The sequence below is a fragment of the Paramormyrops kingsleyae genome, chromosome 4 (assembly GCF_048594095.1).
Source record: "Paramormyrops kingsleyae isolate MSU_618 chromosome 4, PKINGS_0.4, whole genome shotgun sequence".
In the NCBI taxonomy this organism is placed as follows: Eukaryota; Metazoa; Chordata; class Actinopteri; order Osteoglossiformes; family Mormyridae; genus Paramormyrops; species Paramormyrops kingsleyae.
Window position 1 is genome coordinate 22,635,203 of NC_132800.1, and position 17,333 is coordinate 22,652,535.

At 47.9% G+C, this 17,333-nt stretch overlaps 1 protein-coding gene and 1 long non-coding RNA gene across 10 annotated transcripts in view; one reads left to right on the forward strand and one right to left on the reverse strand.

Annotated features, from left to right (window-relative positions):
• Window positions 1-253: 253 nt before the first annotated feature.
• LOC111840191 (supervillin-like) overlaps window positions 254-17,333 on the reverse strand; it is a 67,085-nt gene continuing 50,005 nt past the window's right edge. For 7 of the 8 annotated variants that reach the window (XM_072710888.1, XM_072710887.1, XM_023804747.2 and 4 more), the window contains 21 exons: window positions 16,977-17,072; window positions 16,786-16,872; window positions 16,524-16,701; window positions 16,235-16,407; window positions 15,838-15,993; window positions 14,416-14,552; window positions 13,161-13,308; window positions 11,655-11,800; window positions 11,246-11,421; window positions 9,682-9,829; window positions 8,729-9,005; window positions 7,549-7,703; window positions 6,762-6,867; window positions 6,473-6,680; window positions 5,629-5,762; window positions 5,069-5,224; window positions 4,833-4,976; window positions 4,541-4,683; window positions 3,474-3,629; window positions 2,736-2,756; window positions 254-1,114 (listed from right to left, as the gene is read on the reverse strand). In XM_072710888.1, coding sequence (XP_072566989.1) covers window positions 1,028-1,114; window positions 2,736-2,756; window positions 3,474-3,629; window positions 4,541-4,683; window positions 4,833-4,976; window positions 5,069-5,224; window positions 5,629-5,762; window positions 6,473-6,680; window positions 6,762-6,867; window positions 7,549-7,703; window positions 8,729-9,005; window positions 9,682-9,829; window positions 11,246-11,421; window positions 11,655-11,800; window positions 13,161-13,308; window positions 14,416-14,552; window positions 15,838-15,993; window positions 16,235-16,407; window positions 16,524-16,701; window positions 16,786-16,872; window positions 16,977-17,072 — 3,032 coding nt within the window. In that variant the 3' untranslated portion in view covers window positions 254-1,027. The remainder of the gene's footprint in view (window positions 1,115-2,735; window positions 2,757-3,473; window positions 3,630-4,540; window positions 4,684-4,832; window positions 4,977-5,068; window positions 5,225-5,628; window positions 5,763-6,472; window positions 6,681-6,761; window positions 6,868-7,548; window positions 7,704-8,728; window positions 9,006-9,681; window positions 9,830-11,245; window positions 11,422-11,654; window positions 11,801-13,160; window positions 13,309-14,415; window positions 14,553-15,837; window positions 15,994-16,234; window positions 16,408-16,523; window positions 16,702-16,785; window positions 16,873-16,976; window positions 17,073-17,333) is intronic. The other variant, XM_023804744.2, reaches the window with a different exon arrangement.
• LOC140588781 (uncharacterized) lies at window positions 1,073-10,517 on the forward strand. Of its 2 annotated transcripts, XR_011989988.1 has the most exons (3): window positions 1,073-1,201; window positions 5,043-6,700; window positions 7,374-10,517. It is a non-coding gene; the product is annotated as an uncharacterized lncRNA (long non-coding RNA). The 2 variants fall into 2 exon arrangements; XR_011989989.1 differs by lacking the exon at window positions 5,043-6,700 and having other exon boundaries at window positions 1,096-1,201.

Genomic DNA, 17,333 nt, shown 5'->3' on the forward strand with positions numbered 1-17,333 from the left:
GCAGGGTGAAAGTGGAGCCGGCTGTAGGCGTGACAGACTGGTCGTGTGGAACAGGCCAACGTGTAATTAAATGTTAAACAAGTGCCTTGTCACCTGGAGACAGGCGGGTGGGTTTTTTTTTTTTAAAAAGTACTCTCTTCCAGAAAGCGGCGATTTACTCTTCAGCTGTCAGTCACAAAGTGACCGTGCCATTAGTTTAATTTAGATGCACAATGCGATTTAACTAAACAAAAGTGCAAACAGTACTCTAACGGGGATTTAAAGATTTTATTTTGTCTCATTTCCTTTATATCACAAAGAGGTTCTTCTGAAACGCAGACTAAAATCCTTCTGTATATAAACTGTACACAAAAGCAAGGCACTATACATAGTTTAAACTCACAAGGAAATTTTAATTCCATGCCTTTAAGTTACAAATCGGATCTTAGCACCTGTAAGCAGAGGGTCACAGACACTTCAGAATGCAAAATAAAAAGTAAATCCTTGGCATTAATATTTTTTTTTTCTCCATTGCTTCCATTTAAGAGTCAACAGAAAATGAACATTCCTATCAACATATGACACAAACCCCTCAGTATGAACGCATCTGTTTTTTCCTTCATTATTAGATGTTTACATAAATACAAATTATTTATATATTGCACAAACACACAAAAACTGCTTTGGATAGGTAGCACGTGCCCAGTTTGGTGTTACTCGGGGGTGAATGGTAGATGGTACAGTGAAAAGGACATGTGCATATTTTAAAAGCAACTTCTTGACAGCTCCTGGAAAAAGTGTCTCCAGAGCACTGGGAACCCTCCTACAAAGGCATAAAATCGAAAAAGAAAAGAACACCCAAAAAGCCCCCCCAGGAAACAGTATCTCCGACTGCTTCCTGGAGGCTTGACCGATTCTGTTCCTCGCCCAATCAGCACTTGCGATTCCCTTCATGGCTTCCGGCGGGAGGTCGGAGCGATGCCATTGGCCGTGTGATGAGCCCCTCCCCCCTCCGACTGCACCCTGACCGCCGCAGACCGCACTCCCTCTAAAACAGACCCTTGGCTTTCTTCACGTTCACTTGCTTCCATCCAGGCAATCCTTCAAATTCATCCCGGTTCATCCCCAGAGCGCGCTGCCAAAATAAGCGCTCCTGTTAATCACAACGTTAGCAGCACGAGTCCAGAGGAGCCGACAGGGGTGACCGGATAATCCATGTCAGGTAGGATACGGTTTGCAAATTACCATTTCAATTAAAAGGACCTGGATTTCACTTTAGCACTGAGTTCTTGCTGTGTGCTGATTGGTCAGTCTCCTGTAATCATGCGTGTGTCACTAATGTTAATGTGAAAGAGCTGGATGAGATTTTCAATCAAGGAAACAAACCAATAAAATCACAAGAACAATTCAACAATTAGGTTGAGCACAGGAGCCATTTGGTTATAAAGTAGCTTGTAAAACCTGAAGTAGCTCATAGTTCCCCTCTGACATGGATTAGGTGCCAACCCTAGACTCACCTGAATCTGCATTTTGCACTAAATGGGCGCCTAACTTATGTATATTCAAGTGATTCAACAGGTTTGAGTTATCAGAGTAGCATTTTGGATCACCTGCTTTCATAAAAGTTTTGTGTTGCTACCACGGCGCACCCAAAGCCTGGGGGCCATAAATACACAGAAACGTCTGTACTCAGATGCCACATCGAAAAACACAAATGTACTTCAGTGGTTATCAGGATTCCAAAGTCAAGCGAGAGTCTACTGTTAACTTAGCTGCTGACACGGAGATGAGGCTAAATTACCAGTATAAGGGCAGATAGATCCTGCAGAGCATCTGATAAATGTGAAGCAAATAAATACAGACATACAGACATATATGCAAAAATTAAATATATTAAGCGACACGGTGGCTAGCACTGTAACTTCAAAGCTCTGAAGCCTGCAGACCAAGAAACGTTATTACAGTAGGTGAACAGGTGTCTCTAAATTGTCCATTGTGTGTGTGTGTGGATTATGTTTATATTACATTTTGGGGACCAAATGTCTCCCAAAATGTAATAAAAACCTCTTATTTTGACGTTGTGGGGACCATTTTCCAGGTCCCCACAAAGATCTGTGAATACAATCAAAAAAATTTAAATGCCAAAAGTATTTTGTTTGGTTAACCATGGGTAAGGTTTGGGCTGGGTAGGGCTTAAGGTCGTCATGTTGGGATTAGAGTTCTCCCCATAGAAATGAATGGAGAGTCCCCACAAAGATATAATTACAAACGTGTGTGTGTGTGTGCCCTGTAATGGAGTGGCATTCCATCCAGGGTGTACCCTGCCTTGTGTCCTGTTCTTCCTGGGATAACGTCCAAACTCACCGTCACTCTGTAATGGGTAAGCAACTTGGGAGATGGACGAACAACAAATGTGATTAAATAAACAGAACATAAAATGCATAATACAGTGAAGTATAAGTCAAATGGTGACAAATGGTGACAAAAAAAAACAAACATGCTTGTGCTGATAGTGAAAGAATAAATGTGAATTAAAGTTAAACATAAACCAAAAAATAAAAACTAAATGGCACATTGGTGTAAAGACCCCTTGTGATTCTGAAGACAGTCATGTAGTGAGAGAAGAGAGAGTCATAGCTGCACGCAGAGAGTCAGAGGGCCGTGTGCATTAGGGTGGGGACATAAGCAGGGGGTGTCTGGGGGGTGGGGGGCGGCAGAGAGGCAGGGGGGCCTGGCGATGCTGGAATGGGACTCACCCGTTCAGGAGCCCCTATATCCTGGAAGGCGGAGCTTAGAGTTAAACCGGGCCTCAGTGCTCAGAACACAAAACAGCGCTTTTTGGTGACCAAAGGAGAGCAATGTCGTTAAGAGCCCTTGGTAAAGTCAGCCCCCTCCCAAACCCGCTCGCTCAGTCACACTGAGGGTGTATTTCTCTCCCCTTTGGGCCTCGGTGACTTTGGGAAATCGAGACACGGCAGAGCGGGGTGTCAACAGGAAATGGTGACCCAATAAACACTAGGAGTCGTCGTGAACATGGTAATGGCCATGATCAAGCTCTGCTCTGACTAGCCTCTAAAGGCACTACTGCCCTGAGCAGCTCCTAATATCTGCTCCAGTCAGAGGCGTAATTAAGCTGGAGGACACATATTTAGGAAGTACTGTACACCTCTGCTTGCTACAGTAATATGAGCCTGAAATCTTCAATAGCTATGGACTAATACCCTTGAAGTCTAACTCTTTGTTAATTTTTTTTTGGGGGGGAATGGGGTGTTTGATGCTCGCCCTTTCTCCGTCTTGGATGTGATGCAAACTTGGAAGGGGATTTTAGATAGATTAGATAGATTTCAGAGCTTCTCATAGAATTCAGATATAGCAAGGCTGACACTGGCTAACTCAAATACAGAATAGTGCATCGCAGTGGGGAAAGACCTTGAGTTTTTGATCTAAAGAAAAACATCTTCCTCCTCACAGAGAGGGAGGGGGTGTGTCCTCACCTCAAAGTCCTCATCTGACAGGTAGATCTCCAGGCGCAGTGGGTCCACCCCCTCTGGAAGGGGTCGTGCCAAGAGTTCCTCCAGCGGGTAGCAACTCTTGGACAACCGTGCCAGCACCTCCTCCACTAGGATGATCTGGTTGCATACCTCAGCTTCCTGGAGCATGGTGAGGGTATAGGGGGTGAACAGGAGGTTGGTGGGTGAGACATACGCATGTGTACATCTCACGGCATCGATCCCCAGGAAGCCATTTGCAAACACGTCATTAAAAAGTTCTCCCAGCTGAAGCTTTCATGGGGGTGTGGCGCAGGGGTTTAAGCCTCTCTGCTTGTGATCGGAAAGTCATCGGTTTGAATCCCATCCTTGGCACAGTAGTCATGTGTCTCTGGGAGCCTTGAGCAAGGCCCTTAACCCCCCCCCACCCAAAAAAAAAAGCCAAATAAATTGCTGACCCAGTGCTCTGACCCCCAGCTTTACTCTCGACTGTATGTCCAGCTTCATCTGAAGTCGTACACTTCCACACTAAATAGCACACCAAAATATTACAGTGTGTCTAAAACCATAGTGGGCACTGCTTAGGGAACAAAAACATCTCAGATGGCTCCATACATCCAGTCAAATCCAAAGTCTGCAGACACTGTTTACGTTTCAATCCCACAATCCTAGACGTGACTTCTGAGGTTTCTTCGGTACTTGTCATGCAGGGCATCCATCAGTAAAGCTCAAAGCTAACGCAGTGTGTCTGGAAGATGTACGCAGGCACGATGTACTCATGCCCTAAGGAATCACACTAAGTGACCTTTAGTAGTGTGTACTTTTTCCTCATTAAGTGGAAGGTGCGTAGCGCATGATTTCAGATGCAGCCTGTGTTTATGTCTCAAAGGAGAGCATGACGGCATACGTGAAAACTAAAGAATTACAATGTACCAGTACTCTACTCTAATGGCAAATTAAACATCATATAGAAACACATGCACTTTGAACGTGTGCAGTGCTGGCTTGCCTGTGCGGCTCCCTGATAAAGCGAGAGGGCCAGTGGCAGCCAGGGGGCGCCAGAGAGAGCTCACCCGCTCTGTGATCTCAGCGATGTCCTCCCGATGTTCCCAACTGGGGAACATGTTGGTAAAGGTGAGGGGCTCCAGGCCAGCGTGGATCAGGTACGACTTCTGTGGCTTCTTCTCATTCTTCTCTGTCGAGGGGGAAATGCCTGCTGATGACACGTGCCCAGAATCCCACACTCACAGACCAAACCAGGACGCCATCCCATTGATACAATCTAATCCCTATAAGAGGCCTTCAGTTTTCTGGTAAAAGAAACAAAGTCCCGGCTTCAGTGGGTGAAACCAGAGCACGGCAGACCTTTGCAGTACTGCAGCACCGTTTCCATGGCACATTTCCTGTCTGTGTCCCACCGGATGCGGGCGGAGCCTGTGTTCTCGCAGTCCTGGGGCCACCAGCCCTGCCACAGGTACACCTCGTGGAAGTTGTCCACCAGGAAGAGGGCTGCGGCACAGAAACGGCACGTGTGGTCAGAACAGGAAGTGACATCACATTGTGCGTCTGTCGCAGACAGGAGCGGGGGGGAGATGGGGTACCTGGCTGAGAGGCGGCGTACAGGTCCTCCTGCAGGAAGGGCAGCGAGCTGACCAGCTCAGCCACCCTGGAAGGGAAGAAGAACTCCTGTGCCACAAACTCCCCCGACGAGCTGGTCAACTGGAAGAGCCGTGGAGTGAAGTTGAACTTCCCAGGATCTGGGACCAGAAATGCAACCGGTCACTAATGCTTATGCAGTGTCACTGCTTGTATGCATCATATGTATGATAGAGACATAAATGCTACCTGCTAATTTATAGTGACCACTAGATGGCAGTGATCACATTTCTTCACACATTTAAGAATGGATTGTGGACAATTTGTACACACATTCATCAGTATTACACAAGTGCAGGACTAATCATAATACAATGATAATCTAACGTTACCTGGCCTATCTACACCAGTATGGAGTTACCAGATGAAAGAACTGTTCACTTAATTTTGGGAACAGTAAATTCACTGATATGAATTTACTGATATGTTTGTATTGTGATGGATATTTGACAAAACTCAACCTGTACCCCTGGAAAGCCAGTATATACCACGGTGCCCAGGTTACCTTGCAGCATGCAGTCGTAGGCCTTCCTATCCCTCCTTCCCACCGCCTCCCAGAATCCCGTGGGCTCCGCCCCCTCGTCGCACTCGTGAATGGTCACTTTGCTGCTGCTGTGCAGCCCCGCCTCCAGGGGGCACCTGTGCGGACAGAGATCACGAGCTGCGGTTACTGGTGAGGGTCACTATCGCGGTGCAGGTTTCGGACCTCCTGCTCCTTCAGGAGGACACTACAGCTGCTATAAGGTTTACGTAACCCAAGACTTAGACGGCAGCCCTCTCCAGTTAGGAAGGCCTACTCGGCACCATCTTCTCCAGTTAGGAAGACCTACTCGGCACCATCTTCTCCAGTTAGGAAGGCCTACTCGGCACCATCCTCTCCAGTTAGGAAGGCCTACTCGGCACCATCCTCTCCAGTTAGGAAGGCCTACTCGGCACCATCCTCTCCAGTTAGGAAGGCCTACTCGGCACCATCCTCTCCATTTAGGAAGGCCTACTCGGCACCATCCTCTCCAGTTAGGAAGGCCTACTCGACACCATCCTCTCTAGTTAGGAAGGCCTACTCGGCACCATCCTCTCCAGTTAGAAAGGCCTACTCGGCACCATCCTCTCCAGTTAGGAAGACCTACTCGGCACCATCACTGCTTATGTGTTAAGATGCCCAATGAGAGAGAGGAACCATTATGAAGCTTCTTTCTGAGTGCGAACCAGAATGTAAAGCCAGGAGAGCTGAGAACCTCCAAGAAACATACCAGCTTCCTCTATTATGGATCAAACACACTGCGACACACATATCATAAGAACCCCATCCAGAAACCCGCCCAGAAGCCTTCCCATTGGCCCAGACTCACTGCTCTTTGATCCGATTGGCTGCCGTCCGGCCTACTTGGCGTGTGTGTGGCTGGGCCTTGCAGCCATGCCACAGGTAGATGACAGCCTGGTTGACGCTGAGGAGGATCATAGAAGCCCGGGAGCGGAGGCTGCTGCAGTGACAGGGCACCTCCAGCAGATGGCCCTCCACCGGCGCCTCGCCACGGACGCAGTAAAGGCGCCACTCACCTGGACACGCACGGAGGCCGGTGATTACCCCCGTGTGCAGACACGCACGCGCACGCGCTCACACACCGCGCCGGCGCTTACTCTGCGTGTTCTCCTCCTCCTCCTCCCTTTTCCCCGAGTGCACAATCATCCCGCCGTTGAAACACTGCAGGAAACACGGCGGCTCCTTCCCCTGCTGCACCTGTACCTGTAGAGGGACACACAGCCACGGTGGTTACCTCACCTGTCGCCGGAAGGTTGTTGGTTCTAAGTCCCCAGGGCTGCTTTCATGAATTTCTCTATATAAATATCTGAATGAATAAAATTACCTTCTAGGTTAAAACTGCCTATTATGAAACAACATTAAAAAATTATAATAAAACAGTAAACAAAAAAAAGTATATATAAATTTAGAAAAACAGTGAAGTGAACAATCATAACGATGGTATATGCACACCCACAGATACATATGGCCACACACTAAAATAACACCAGATTTCCTGGAATATGCTTCTATTAATTATGTGGTATGAGTCAACACAACACAGATTGCACAGTTACACAGTTTTTGTTTAAAACAGAGGTTCCCAACATTTTGATGACCATGGATTTGTTTATGGTTTAAAAGTTCACGCACCAGTAAAACTTCAGTAAAGGGGTGAGTGGGATCGGAGGGGCAGATTTAATAAGTTTAGCCGTTTTCCTTTTTTTCAGATGTGATCAGAACAAGCAATCACTGGGGGTCTTTTAAAATGTTGTGGCTTGAAGATTATTTATTTTTGGAAACTGGCCAACCTCTCCCCCACACCCCCAGTGTTCCGGCCTGGTGGAATCCTGGTTGTGGACCTGGGATTGGGGACCACTGGAGTCAGAAGTCAGGGGGGTGTACCTGGGCCCCGCGCTCCTGGTCCAGCTCCACAGTCATCAGCGCTGATGTGCCCTTCTCGTTCACCGTGGAGTGCCGGCCCTGCCAGAAGAAGTAGCAGCACTTCTCCTTGCCAGTGCCACCCACACGGACCTGCTCGGGATTCTGCCTCCTGCCCACTGCAGACACACATCACGCCAGGAAATGTGTCACTGCCTCTACTGCAGACACACATCTCGCCAAGAAGTGTGTCTCTCTGCTCCTGCCTCTACTGCAGACACACATCTCGCTAAGAAGTGTGTCTCTCTGCTCCTGCCTCTACTGCAGACACACATCTCGCTAAGAAGTGTCTCTCTCTGCTCCTGCCTCTACTGCAGACACACATCTCATCAGGAAATGTGTCACTGCCTCTACTGCAGACACACATCTCGCCAGGAAGCATGTTACTGCCTCTACTGCAGACACATATCTTGCCAGGAAATGTGTCACTGCCTCTACTGCAGTCTACATTTCACCAGGAAGTGTGTCAATGCCTGTACTGCAGAGACACATCATACCTGGATGTGTGTAACTCTGCTTCTGCCTCAACTAAATTTACACATCACAAGAGGCACCATGCTTATGCAGCATGCAGTCGTAGGCCTTCCTATCCCTCCTTCCTATCCCTCCTTCCTATCCCTCACTCTGCTCCTGCCTCTACTGAGTTACCATCTCCGACCCTGAACTGTCAGCACTCACAAACTGGACATCTGGTTATTAAAACAGGTTTATCACTTAAAAAATTAAAAGAGATAAACCTGATAAAAGGTGATGCTCATGCAATAATGTGCTAATCACATTATTCCTATCTCTAATCTCCCTTTTGCTTGCACAATTATCTTCTTCTAAAATGAGCGACAATTTCTTAAGACACACAGCATCCTCAGGACACACAAAATGAGTCATCAGCCCTTCAGAATAAAAGTAAAACCTTCACAGGATGTGATGAGTTAGGTTCCATCTGTGGGTCTTAAAACCATAAATATATATATATATCAAACTCCTTATTATCTATAATTAGAGGCAGAACTGCCATGGTGGAGATGTGATGGGGTGGAGGAGGTTAGCATGCGAGTTAGAAGAGGGTGGGGCTAGACTGTCATTGGTGGAGGCTGTGGAGTAGTAGGCGGAGCTAGAGGAGAATGGGCAGCGGAGTGGCACTGACCTGCAGCGCTCACCATGTACTGCCACTTGACCACGTACGCGTCGCCCTCGTGGAACTGCCCGATGCTCTGTTGGGGCAGCCGGCTGTAGTCGAACTCCAGGATGTGCCAGACGTCCACACCCATCGTGCTGATCTCGAAGCGCCGACGGTCGTCACCCTCCAGCAGCCCGTAGCCCCTGCCCACGTCCACGCCCTCCAGCATCATGCTGACGGGCGTCTGCAGCACGGGCAGCATCAGGGACGCGTTGTACGGCTGGCACGTGTAGCCCCGCTGCTCCTGGGATGGCAGAGAGATGAGGAGCGCAGACAGGGCATGAAACAGGCACGTAACTGGCACCCCCGCTGCGACCGTGAAGCCCGCTGGACGGCATCCGGCACGTTCAGATGTTTCCGTGACACTGCGTTTGTCATCGTGCCAAGGAATTAGCAGATACATTCAAACCGTGCATGGTCCGTGAGATGCCTACACCTCGCCCACAGACACAAACACAGACTTTTAATGCAATATTGTTTCGTCGACACAATGCTCCATGAAATTACCGTCATTTCACAGCCTGCAACATCCTAAACTGAAGGGAAAACAGGGCACGTATACCTGAGAGCACCTGGGACATAAAGCCTCAGCCCCAAGGGATTGTGGGTGTTGTGTCATAGGATTAATGGGGCACCACTGGGTCACGGACTTGGATGCGAAAGTTGTCAGTTTTGGCCCAAAGAGGGGGCCTGCTGTTTTACCGGAGTTCGTAAGCAGGCAAAAATGCTTAAGGGAGTTTATGCACATGCTATTTTGGACATACCAATGGAAAAAGCACGCAGAGACATATGGGAAATTAACTCAGGATATAAAAGGGCACATTGTCTGTAAAACTAGGAACGGGTGATGGATGTGTTTGTGTTTGGCCCATAAAGAGGTGTAAAAGACAGTGCTCAGGCATCACAGAGAAATGCCGTACCTTCTGCTGACTGACTTGCTCATTCTCGTTCTTCTGTGCTGGTTTCTTCGATTCTTTCCAGTCCAGGAACTTCTCCTTAAACAGGATAGTTTCGTTGTGCTCCGTGAGCCGGCCAAAGACTGCCCAGTCAGGCCGTCCCTGGCCTTTCCTACGTCACGGGACACACAAAACATCAGGCCTCCTGACCAGGCCAGAGCTCGTCACCAGCTCCTCTGGGATTTCTGTCCGGAGAAGGGCCTTGTTTGGTTCGAGGCATTGCGATTGGTCTACGGTTCAGAGTTGAGATGTTTGCTGCACACTCAGCTGTGTTTATGCATACCGGCGGCTTCACGTCAAGCATGAAACATCCGGACAGGTGGGAACAACAATCTGGAGGAGAGCTGGCGTTCAATCTAAGGCCTCTGCAGTTTGGGTTTGGGGGATAGTAAATATTTTCACATTTTTCAATAGAAAAAAAATATCCACGGTTTATCAGGTTAAATCTGGCCACACTCTTTAAATATTATGTGGTGTGACCACAGTCTGGCTCAGGCTGGAGGTGCAACGTGTTGAGTAATGTAGGTGAGACAGACAGTGCAGGTCATATAGTCTTCAGTGAACCTATGGTAGATATCATACAGTATGGCTACATACCTCTGAGGTCATCATGCACTCTGCATGTAGACAGGAGCCCCTGTCTTAACCAATGGGGTAGAAGATTGCCTTTTAAGGGGAGTTGCAGAAATGTATAATAACTGAGCATTTTCTTTGTTTTCAGGTTCACTTCTTTAGAATGGGGATATTTCTTTGCTGTCAACTACAGGGCGCCCTGCCTTAATAAAATCAATTTTATCTTACACGTTGTGTCAGGTACATTTACTTCCTGCCTGGTGCCGAGAAGACTTTAGAGAAAGGGAAGTGAGTCTAGGTTTTTACTTCCTCGAACCCAACTAAAGACTGGCTGAAACAAAAGTTCAATGGCTTTGAATGGCCCAGTCAAACCCTCTGTCCTACAAAATATATTACAGAGACATATCCAAATAGATTTATTGCATTAATCAAAGCAAAAAGAAGTTCAACAAAGTATTACTTAAAGGGCGTGCATACTTGTTAAGTCAAGGCATTCAAAGTTGTTTTAGAAAATGTTTTTCCTCAAAGTGATAATCGGATTATTGACGATATTGGCGTACATTGTTTTTTTATTCTCTCTCGTTTGTTTTGTGGTTAGAAATAACTCAAGTGGCCCACTTGAGCTGAAGACTGCCTAGCCCACTTGAGCTGAAGACTGCCTAGCCCGTAGCTTCCAGGTTATGTAAGTTTGAGACCTCTGGCGTACATGATGTTATTAAACCCACAGAATGGCGTGTTATCATGGTTTGTCGTCTTCATTCCAGTCTTTACATCAATAAAAAACGAAATTTCATTTCGCTTTTATCCAAAATGACTAACAGTAAAAGGGTTATAATCTAATAATCTATGCACGCTGCTGGGGATTTGAACCTATGACCTCATCATCATTGGCACAATACTCTGTATCTCTACTGATGTATCTCTGCTGATGGACGACAGGGAGGCCAGATCTTGCCTGGGTATGAGCGCATTGCAGCCGCTCGGGTCCAGAGGGTTGATGTCACAGTTGGTGTAGTCGAAGGTGCCGTTCCACAGGTGCTTGGCCAGCTGGAAGGCCACCTTCCTCTGCGCCAGCGTCACCTCCTTGCCGTGCCACACGTAGACCTCGCTGCCGAAGTCAAACACCAGAACCTGCGGGGACGGAGAGGTCAGCCGTAAATCACAGAGGGCCATTCCGGGACACATTTGTTTGTCTTTTAACAACATCCTTGAACTGATTTCCATTAAAGGTCCACCTGAATACATCACAGGTGGCAGATACATAACACAGAGACGACAGAACCAACCAGGCCACCCGTGCATGGATGAAAAATAAGGACGCACTGAATGTTTCGGATGTGCTGGGAAATGCTCGAGCGACTGACCTCTTTGGAGTCCAGCAGAGAGTATTTCGGAGTCTTTCCCCAGAAGTCATCATCGGGGACCAGCTTGTCGTCCACCAAGCGATACGTGCAGTTGGTCTCCACTATGGCGCTTTCGTATAGCTCGTCCTCCTCGGGGGGGCCAGACGCTTCAGTGGGTATAAACGCAGCAGACAGAGTTGTCACACCCAGAGGCACATTACCATGGTCAGAGACCTCCCTATTGTTTTCTACGATGGTGCAGTTGTCGCCCCGGGACTTGGGGCGGGGGGGGGGGGGGGGGCTGGGGCTCGGGGGTTGGGGTGATGTTAAAAGTTGTCCACTGGGGGGGGGGGGAGGTTAAGCTTTAGAGACCCCGTTTTAGCGGAGGCCTCTGGGCTTCAGACTGAGTAAGCATTACAACACCCCTGGTTACGTATAATGATGTGCTACCTCTGTACTTTCCCGCAAGAAGGTCATTTTAATCGTTAACAGTCAGGCTCTTCCAAAAAGCCGCTTATAAAAGCAAGAATTACTCGCTTCTCTTGGGACAGAAACCCCCAGAAGAATAGAATAAGAAATGACTGCAGCAAATCACCATGACATAGAAACAGAGAGACACAGATAGATGCACAAATAGACAGACACGGGCAAACATGCATAGAAAGAGAGACAGGCAAACGCACAGATAGGCACAGGCACAGCAAAGCACACAGAAAGACACAGACACGGCCAAACGCACGCAGAAAGACACAGACAGGGCCAAACGCACGCAGAAAGACACAGACAGGGCCAAACGCACGCAGAAAGACACAGACATGGCCAGACGCACACAGAAAGACACAGACATGGCCAAACGCACGCAGAAAGACACAGACATGGCCAAACGCACGCAGAAAGACACAGACAGGGCCAAACGCACGCAGAAAGACACAGACACGGCCAAACGCACGCAGAAAGACACAGACACGGCCAAACGCACGCAGAAAGACACAGACATGGCCAAACGCACGCAGAAAGACACAGACATGGCCAGACGCACACAGAAAGACACAGACACGGCCAGACGCACGCAGAAAGACACAGACACGGCCAGACGCACACAGAAAGACACAGGCACGGCCAAACGCACACAGAAAGACACAGACATGGCCAAACGCACGCAGAAAGACACAGGCACGGCCAAACACACACAGAAAGACACAGACATGGCCAGACGCACGCAGAAAGACACAGGCAGACACAGAGAGAGACAGACACAGTGAAAGACACAAACACTCCCAGACACAGAGAAAAACTGTTCCTTTGTTTTATATGTATTCTTTGTAGAGATTTCAACTTTTAATCAATCAACTACAAAACTAATAAAACTAGTAGAATAGACTGAAAAGTGATGTTTGGTCTTGTGTGAATATTTCCCTAAAAATAAAAATACAATAATCCTGATGAAAATATGTGCAGAAACACAAACTCACACATACACACACACACACACACACACACACAGCCGTGACTCAGGGTCCCTCTTACGTTGGTAACTGCCCTGTCCCCCGAGAATGTTCCAGAACTCGTTGACCACTTGCGTCTGGGTCTCAGCGTTCTCCTCCATGGTCTGCACTTGGCCTGCTCGGCAGCCCAGGTCATGCTTGGTCTGGATGGACATGGCCAGTTCAGCAGCCTGAGGAGCAATATTAAAAAAAAAAGTGCAAAAAATGAAAAATGCAGAAATACTGCTCTAGCATATAGCACATGCACTAAACGGCATGAGAAATGGATAAAACATTCCAAGAAAAGACATGTGTGCTGAAATAACTTTCAGAGTGATTCAGGGCATTGTGCCTTACTGCTAAAGGCTCATAATAAATTTAATAGTGCCCTATTTTTTACCCTTTATGGCCAGGTATGTTGAGGTGTCCTGTGACTTTTTACAGGAAGTCATATGTTTACTTTTATAGATAAAATTCTAGAACATTCCACAGGGAAGTATGTCTAGTACTCCTGCTGCAAGAGGAGCTGGTGAGAGATGTCACAGTCCTGCCCTGATCAACAAGCAATCGTTAGTCAAAATGCAGAAGAAATAAAGGTCTAGACCCCTATTATTCAAATCACGGTCCTCGAGGTCCACTGCTGGTTTTCCGTCCTTCCTTTACCTGTGAGCCAGGTGTGAAGCCTCTGGCCAATCAGAATCAGTCATTATTAAACTAACTACCTGGGAGAACTGAAAACATGGCCCGGATTTGGAATCGAGGTCCAGATTTGAAGAACCCTGGTCCAGAGCAACATGTAAGGTGTTCTGCAACCTCTGTAAATGCAAGAGGCCAACACTAACGCTTAGAACAATCCTTCAAAAAGAAAAGGAAAAGGAAAGAGGGGTTCAGGTTTATGGGGCACTGGAAGACCTTCTGGAACAGGGTTCCTTTAAATCAGAGCTAGATAAGATTTTAACAACTCTGAGCTATTAGTTAAGTTCTCCCCAAACGAGCTTGATGGGCCGAATGGCCTCCTCTCGTTTGTAAATTTCTTATGTTCTTATGTAAAAAAAAAGAAAAAAGAAACAGATGGAGATGATTCTCTGCTTTTTCCAATATGCAACTTAAAACCACTGGATGGAATCAGCATCTGGCCGTCTGGAAAGTTCAGCATTTATATCGACCTGTGCTCCAGCAGTGCAGACCAGGGAGCGCAATTAGCACGAGCGTCCATGCGGAAAATCGCATTAGCATCAAAGGGTGAGGCCGGCGACCTCCCGTCGCCTCGTTGCGAGCCGCTCCGGCTCCTGACTCACCTTGGCCTTCTCGATGACGTTGGCGAATTCTCCGATCCACAGGAAGCAGTTCTGGGGCGTCACTAGCAGGAAGCAGTCGCCGCTGTTCAGAGAGGAGGACCTCGGCTCCACCAGCCGCGTCTGCACGTGCCTCCGGCCTGGACACAGAGAACAGAGTCCGGTCAGGTTTCCGTTCATCAAGAGAAGGACAGACCTCAGTAGGGCGACCGGGACTTTGAGGACAACCTTTATGGTATCCAGTTCTAAAAGTGGGCGAAATACAAAACTGTAAGCTTGTTAAGTCATTCTGCTTAAAGGTTTTTGCAAACAACAAAGATGGCTACGTTTCTCTACCTCATGCTCTCTGCCTGACTGACATAAAAGGCAGCTAGATACAATCTTTGTCAAATGTCAGCACCTGAACACACCTGAACCAAATAATCAAGAATGCAAATGATCATGAACACCTGTGAGAGGAAGCAAAAATGTCGGGGGGTCCCGGAACACTGTGTTGAGAAACTCTATCTAGTGACTCTAGAACAGTCTCCAAATCCGGTCCTGAATAATTACTATCCAAAAGGATTTATTCTTCCTGGCTTCTGATGAGCCACATCTGTTCCTGGTATTTACCTCATAACAGGTGTGGCTCATCAGGAGCCAGATAGATAGAAAACCTACTGGACAGTAGCTCTCCAGGACTGGAGCTGGAGACCCATACTCTAGAAACTCTATCTAGTGACCCTATCTAGTTGAGATATTCTATCCAGTGACATGGATTGCTCAGTAGAGCCGTGAAGTTCTTTCTTCATAAAATAAAATATCTTCGTTAAGGAGAACAAGCCAAGAAAATGATAGCGGTTACTTTTTTTCAGCATCTATGGTTACTTATACGGTATCCAGTTAACATCTCCTACTAACAAAGAACCATAGAAAGGGGAGCAGAAAAGCATCATAAAGTGAAACCCCTAGAATAGTCTCCACCGAAACCTCAACTGCAGCAGATGCCTTATATGTGGCCAAAGGACCACTAAATATCTGTCTCAAGCTTCCCCTAGCCTGCCCTCAATTCCACATATCTAGGCCAGCGTTGACGTCGATGTTCGGACACTGTCTGTGCAAGTCACTGCGCCTAAGGAGGCAGGACTTATGCAATGTTTTTCTTATAAACCCTCGAGTCGTATAACAGCTCCTCACTATGGAAATTGGCTTGGAATTGACACGTTTCTCACATCAATGTGATGACGATAGGAAGTCCTGATTAGATTGTAAAGGTCGGCCATCGTGTTCTATGGGATCGGAGCAGGTGAGAGCAGCAGATAGCATGGTAGTTAAGGACTTTGGGGCAAAGAGTTTGAGTCCTGCGTTTACTTGCCCTGAATCGTTCTCAGGGTCGCAGGCTGCTAAGCATGGACATGAAACGGACCAAAAGATGAGTCGGGCTACCTTTGACCTGCATGAGCATGAGCGTCTTGTAGGGCACGGCACTGTTGTTGGACATCTGCTCGGAGATGCTGACACTGCGCAGGCTGACATTGCTGAAGCTCTCCTTGCTGGCCAGGCCCGCCAGAGCGGCCTCGGAGTAGCTGGAGGATTTTGACACTGCGGTACAGACACGTACACGCAGACATACGGTTGAGTAGGCTAACGTTCTAAAGCAGAGTTTCCCAATTCGGTCGTCAGCGACCCACAGACAGTCCATGTTTTTGCTCCCTATCGGGACTAAGAGGAACTAAAAACATGGGCCGACGGTGGGTCCTTGAGGATCGGATTGGAAAACACTCTTCTAAACTCTAAGTGTGAGTAGCAATAAATGAAAATGACAGAGGAAGAGGCTGCTCACTTTTCTCGCTCTTCATCCTCCTGGATTCCAGCACGCCCACGTTGAGCCGCTGCTCTGTGTACTCTTGCCGGATATCCTCACGTGCCGCTAGCATCTTCAGCGGGTTGCGTGATGCCTGCACCTTCCGCAGTGGCCGGACCTCCCGTTTGTGTTGCACCATGGCAGATGTTAGCCTGATGAAGCAGACAGGAGAGCCGAGGAGGCGGAGAGGTAGACATGTCAGAATGCAAAATGAGCTCTCCGCGCATCTGAGGGCTGACTGAGAGGATTTATAGAAATCGCAGCCTACTTGGGCGTATGAGGGCCAAAGATGGCGTCGAAGTCTTCATCGATCTCTATCCTGCCACTCATCCGGGGAAAATCAGTCATGCATTTGTAGAACTTAGAGAAGATCTCATCGTCCAGCTTCATCACCTCCTTGACGGCCTTCTCGGTTACGGTTAGGGTTGTCTCCTGGAGGCCTGCCACTTAAACATGGGGAATGGGAGCCGTTAGACATGTCAGAAAGTGGCAAACACTGGGAGCACCACCTAACGGGCTATGATACCTACTTTTACTGTTAATGCGCCCAAGAAAGGATTCCAGTTTGTCAAGCTTTCGGTCAGATTCTAGGTTCATATCTGGTCTCACCTCAATTTCTGCAAGAGAGAGAACACCTTTTGGAAACCAAGAAACTGACCCAGAATCAGATAGATGGTCAAGTCGAAGAATAACAAGGACCTAAAGCTGCCATGTGACCCACCTTCCTGGGGCTTGCTGATGGCAGACATGTTGCCCCGCGTATGGATTCCCAGGGGGGAGATTATCGGGGAAAGGAGACTGGCGGGTGCCGCTAAACCTGCAAGGGGCAGAGATCTTAAGTCATGACATCATGCTCACTGTACAGGCTGTCAGGTGACAAGATCACCTGACCTGTGTCACCTTTGCCAGATGAGGGCAGGGATGGGCAATCTTATCCGCAAAGGGCCGATGTGTGTGCAGGCTTTCGCTGCAACTCCCTAATTAGATTACTAATTAGAGGACTGATTGGCTGAAGAGTCCTCGCACCTGGGTTTGAACAGCTGACCTACAGGTTATCCCAAAAACCTGCATACACACC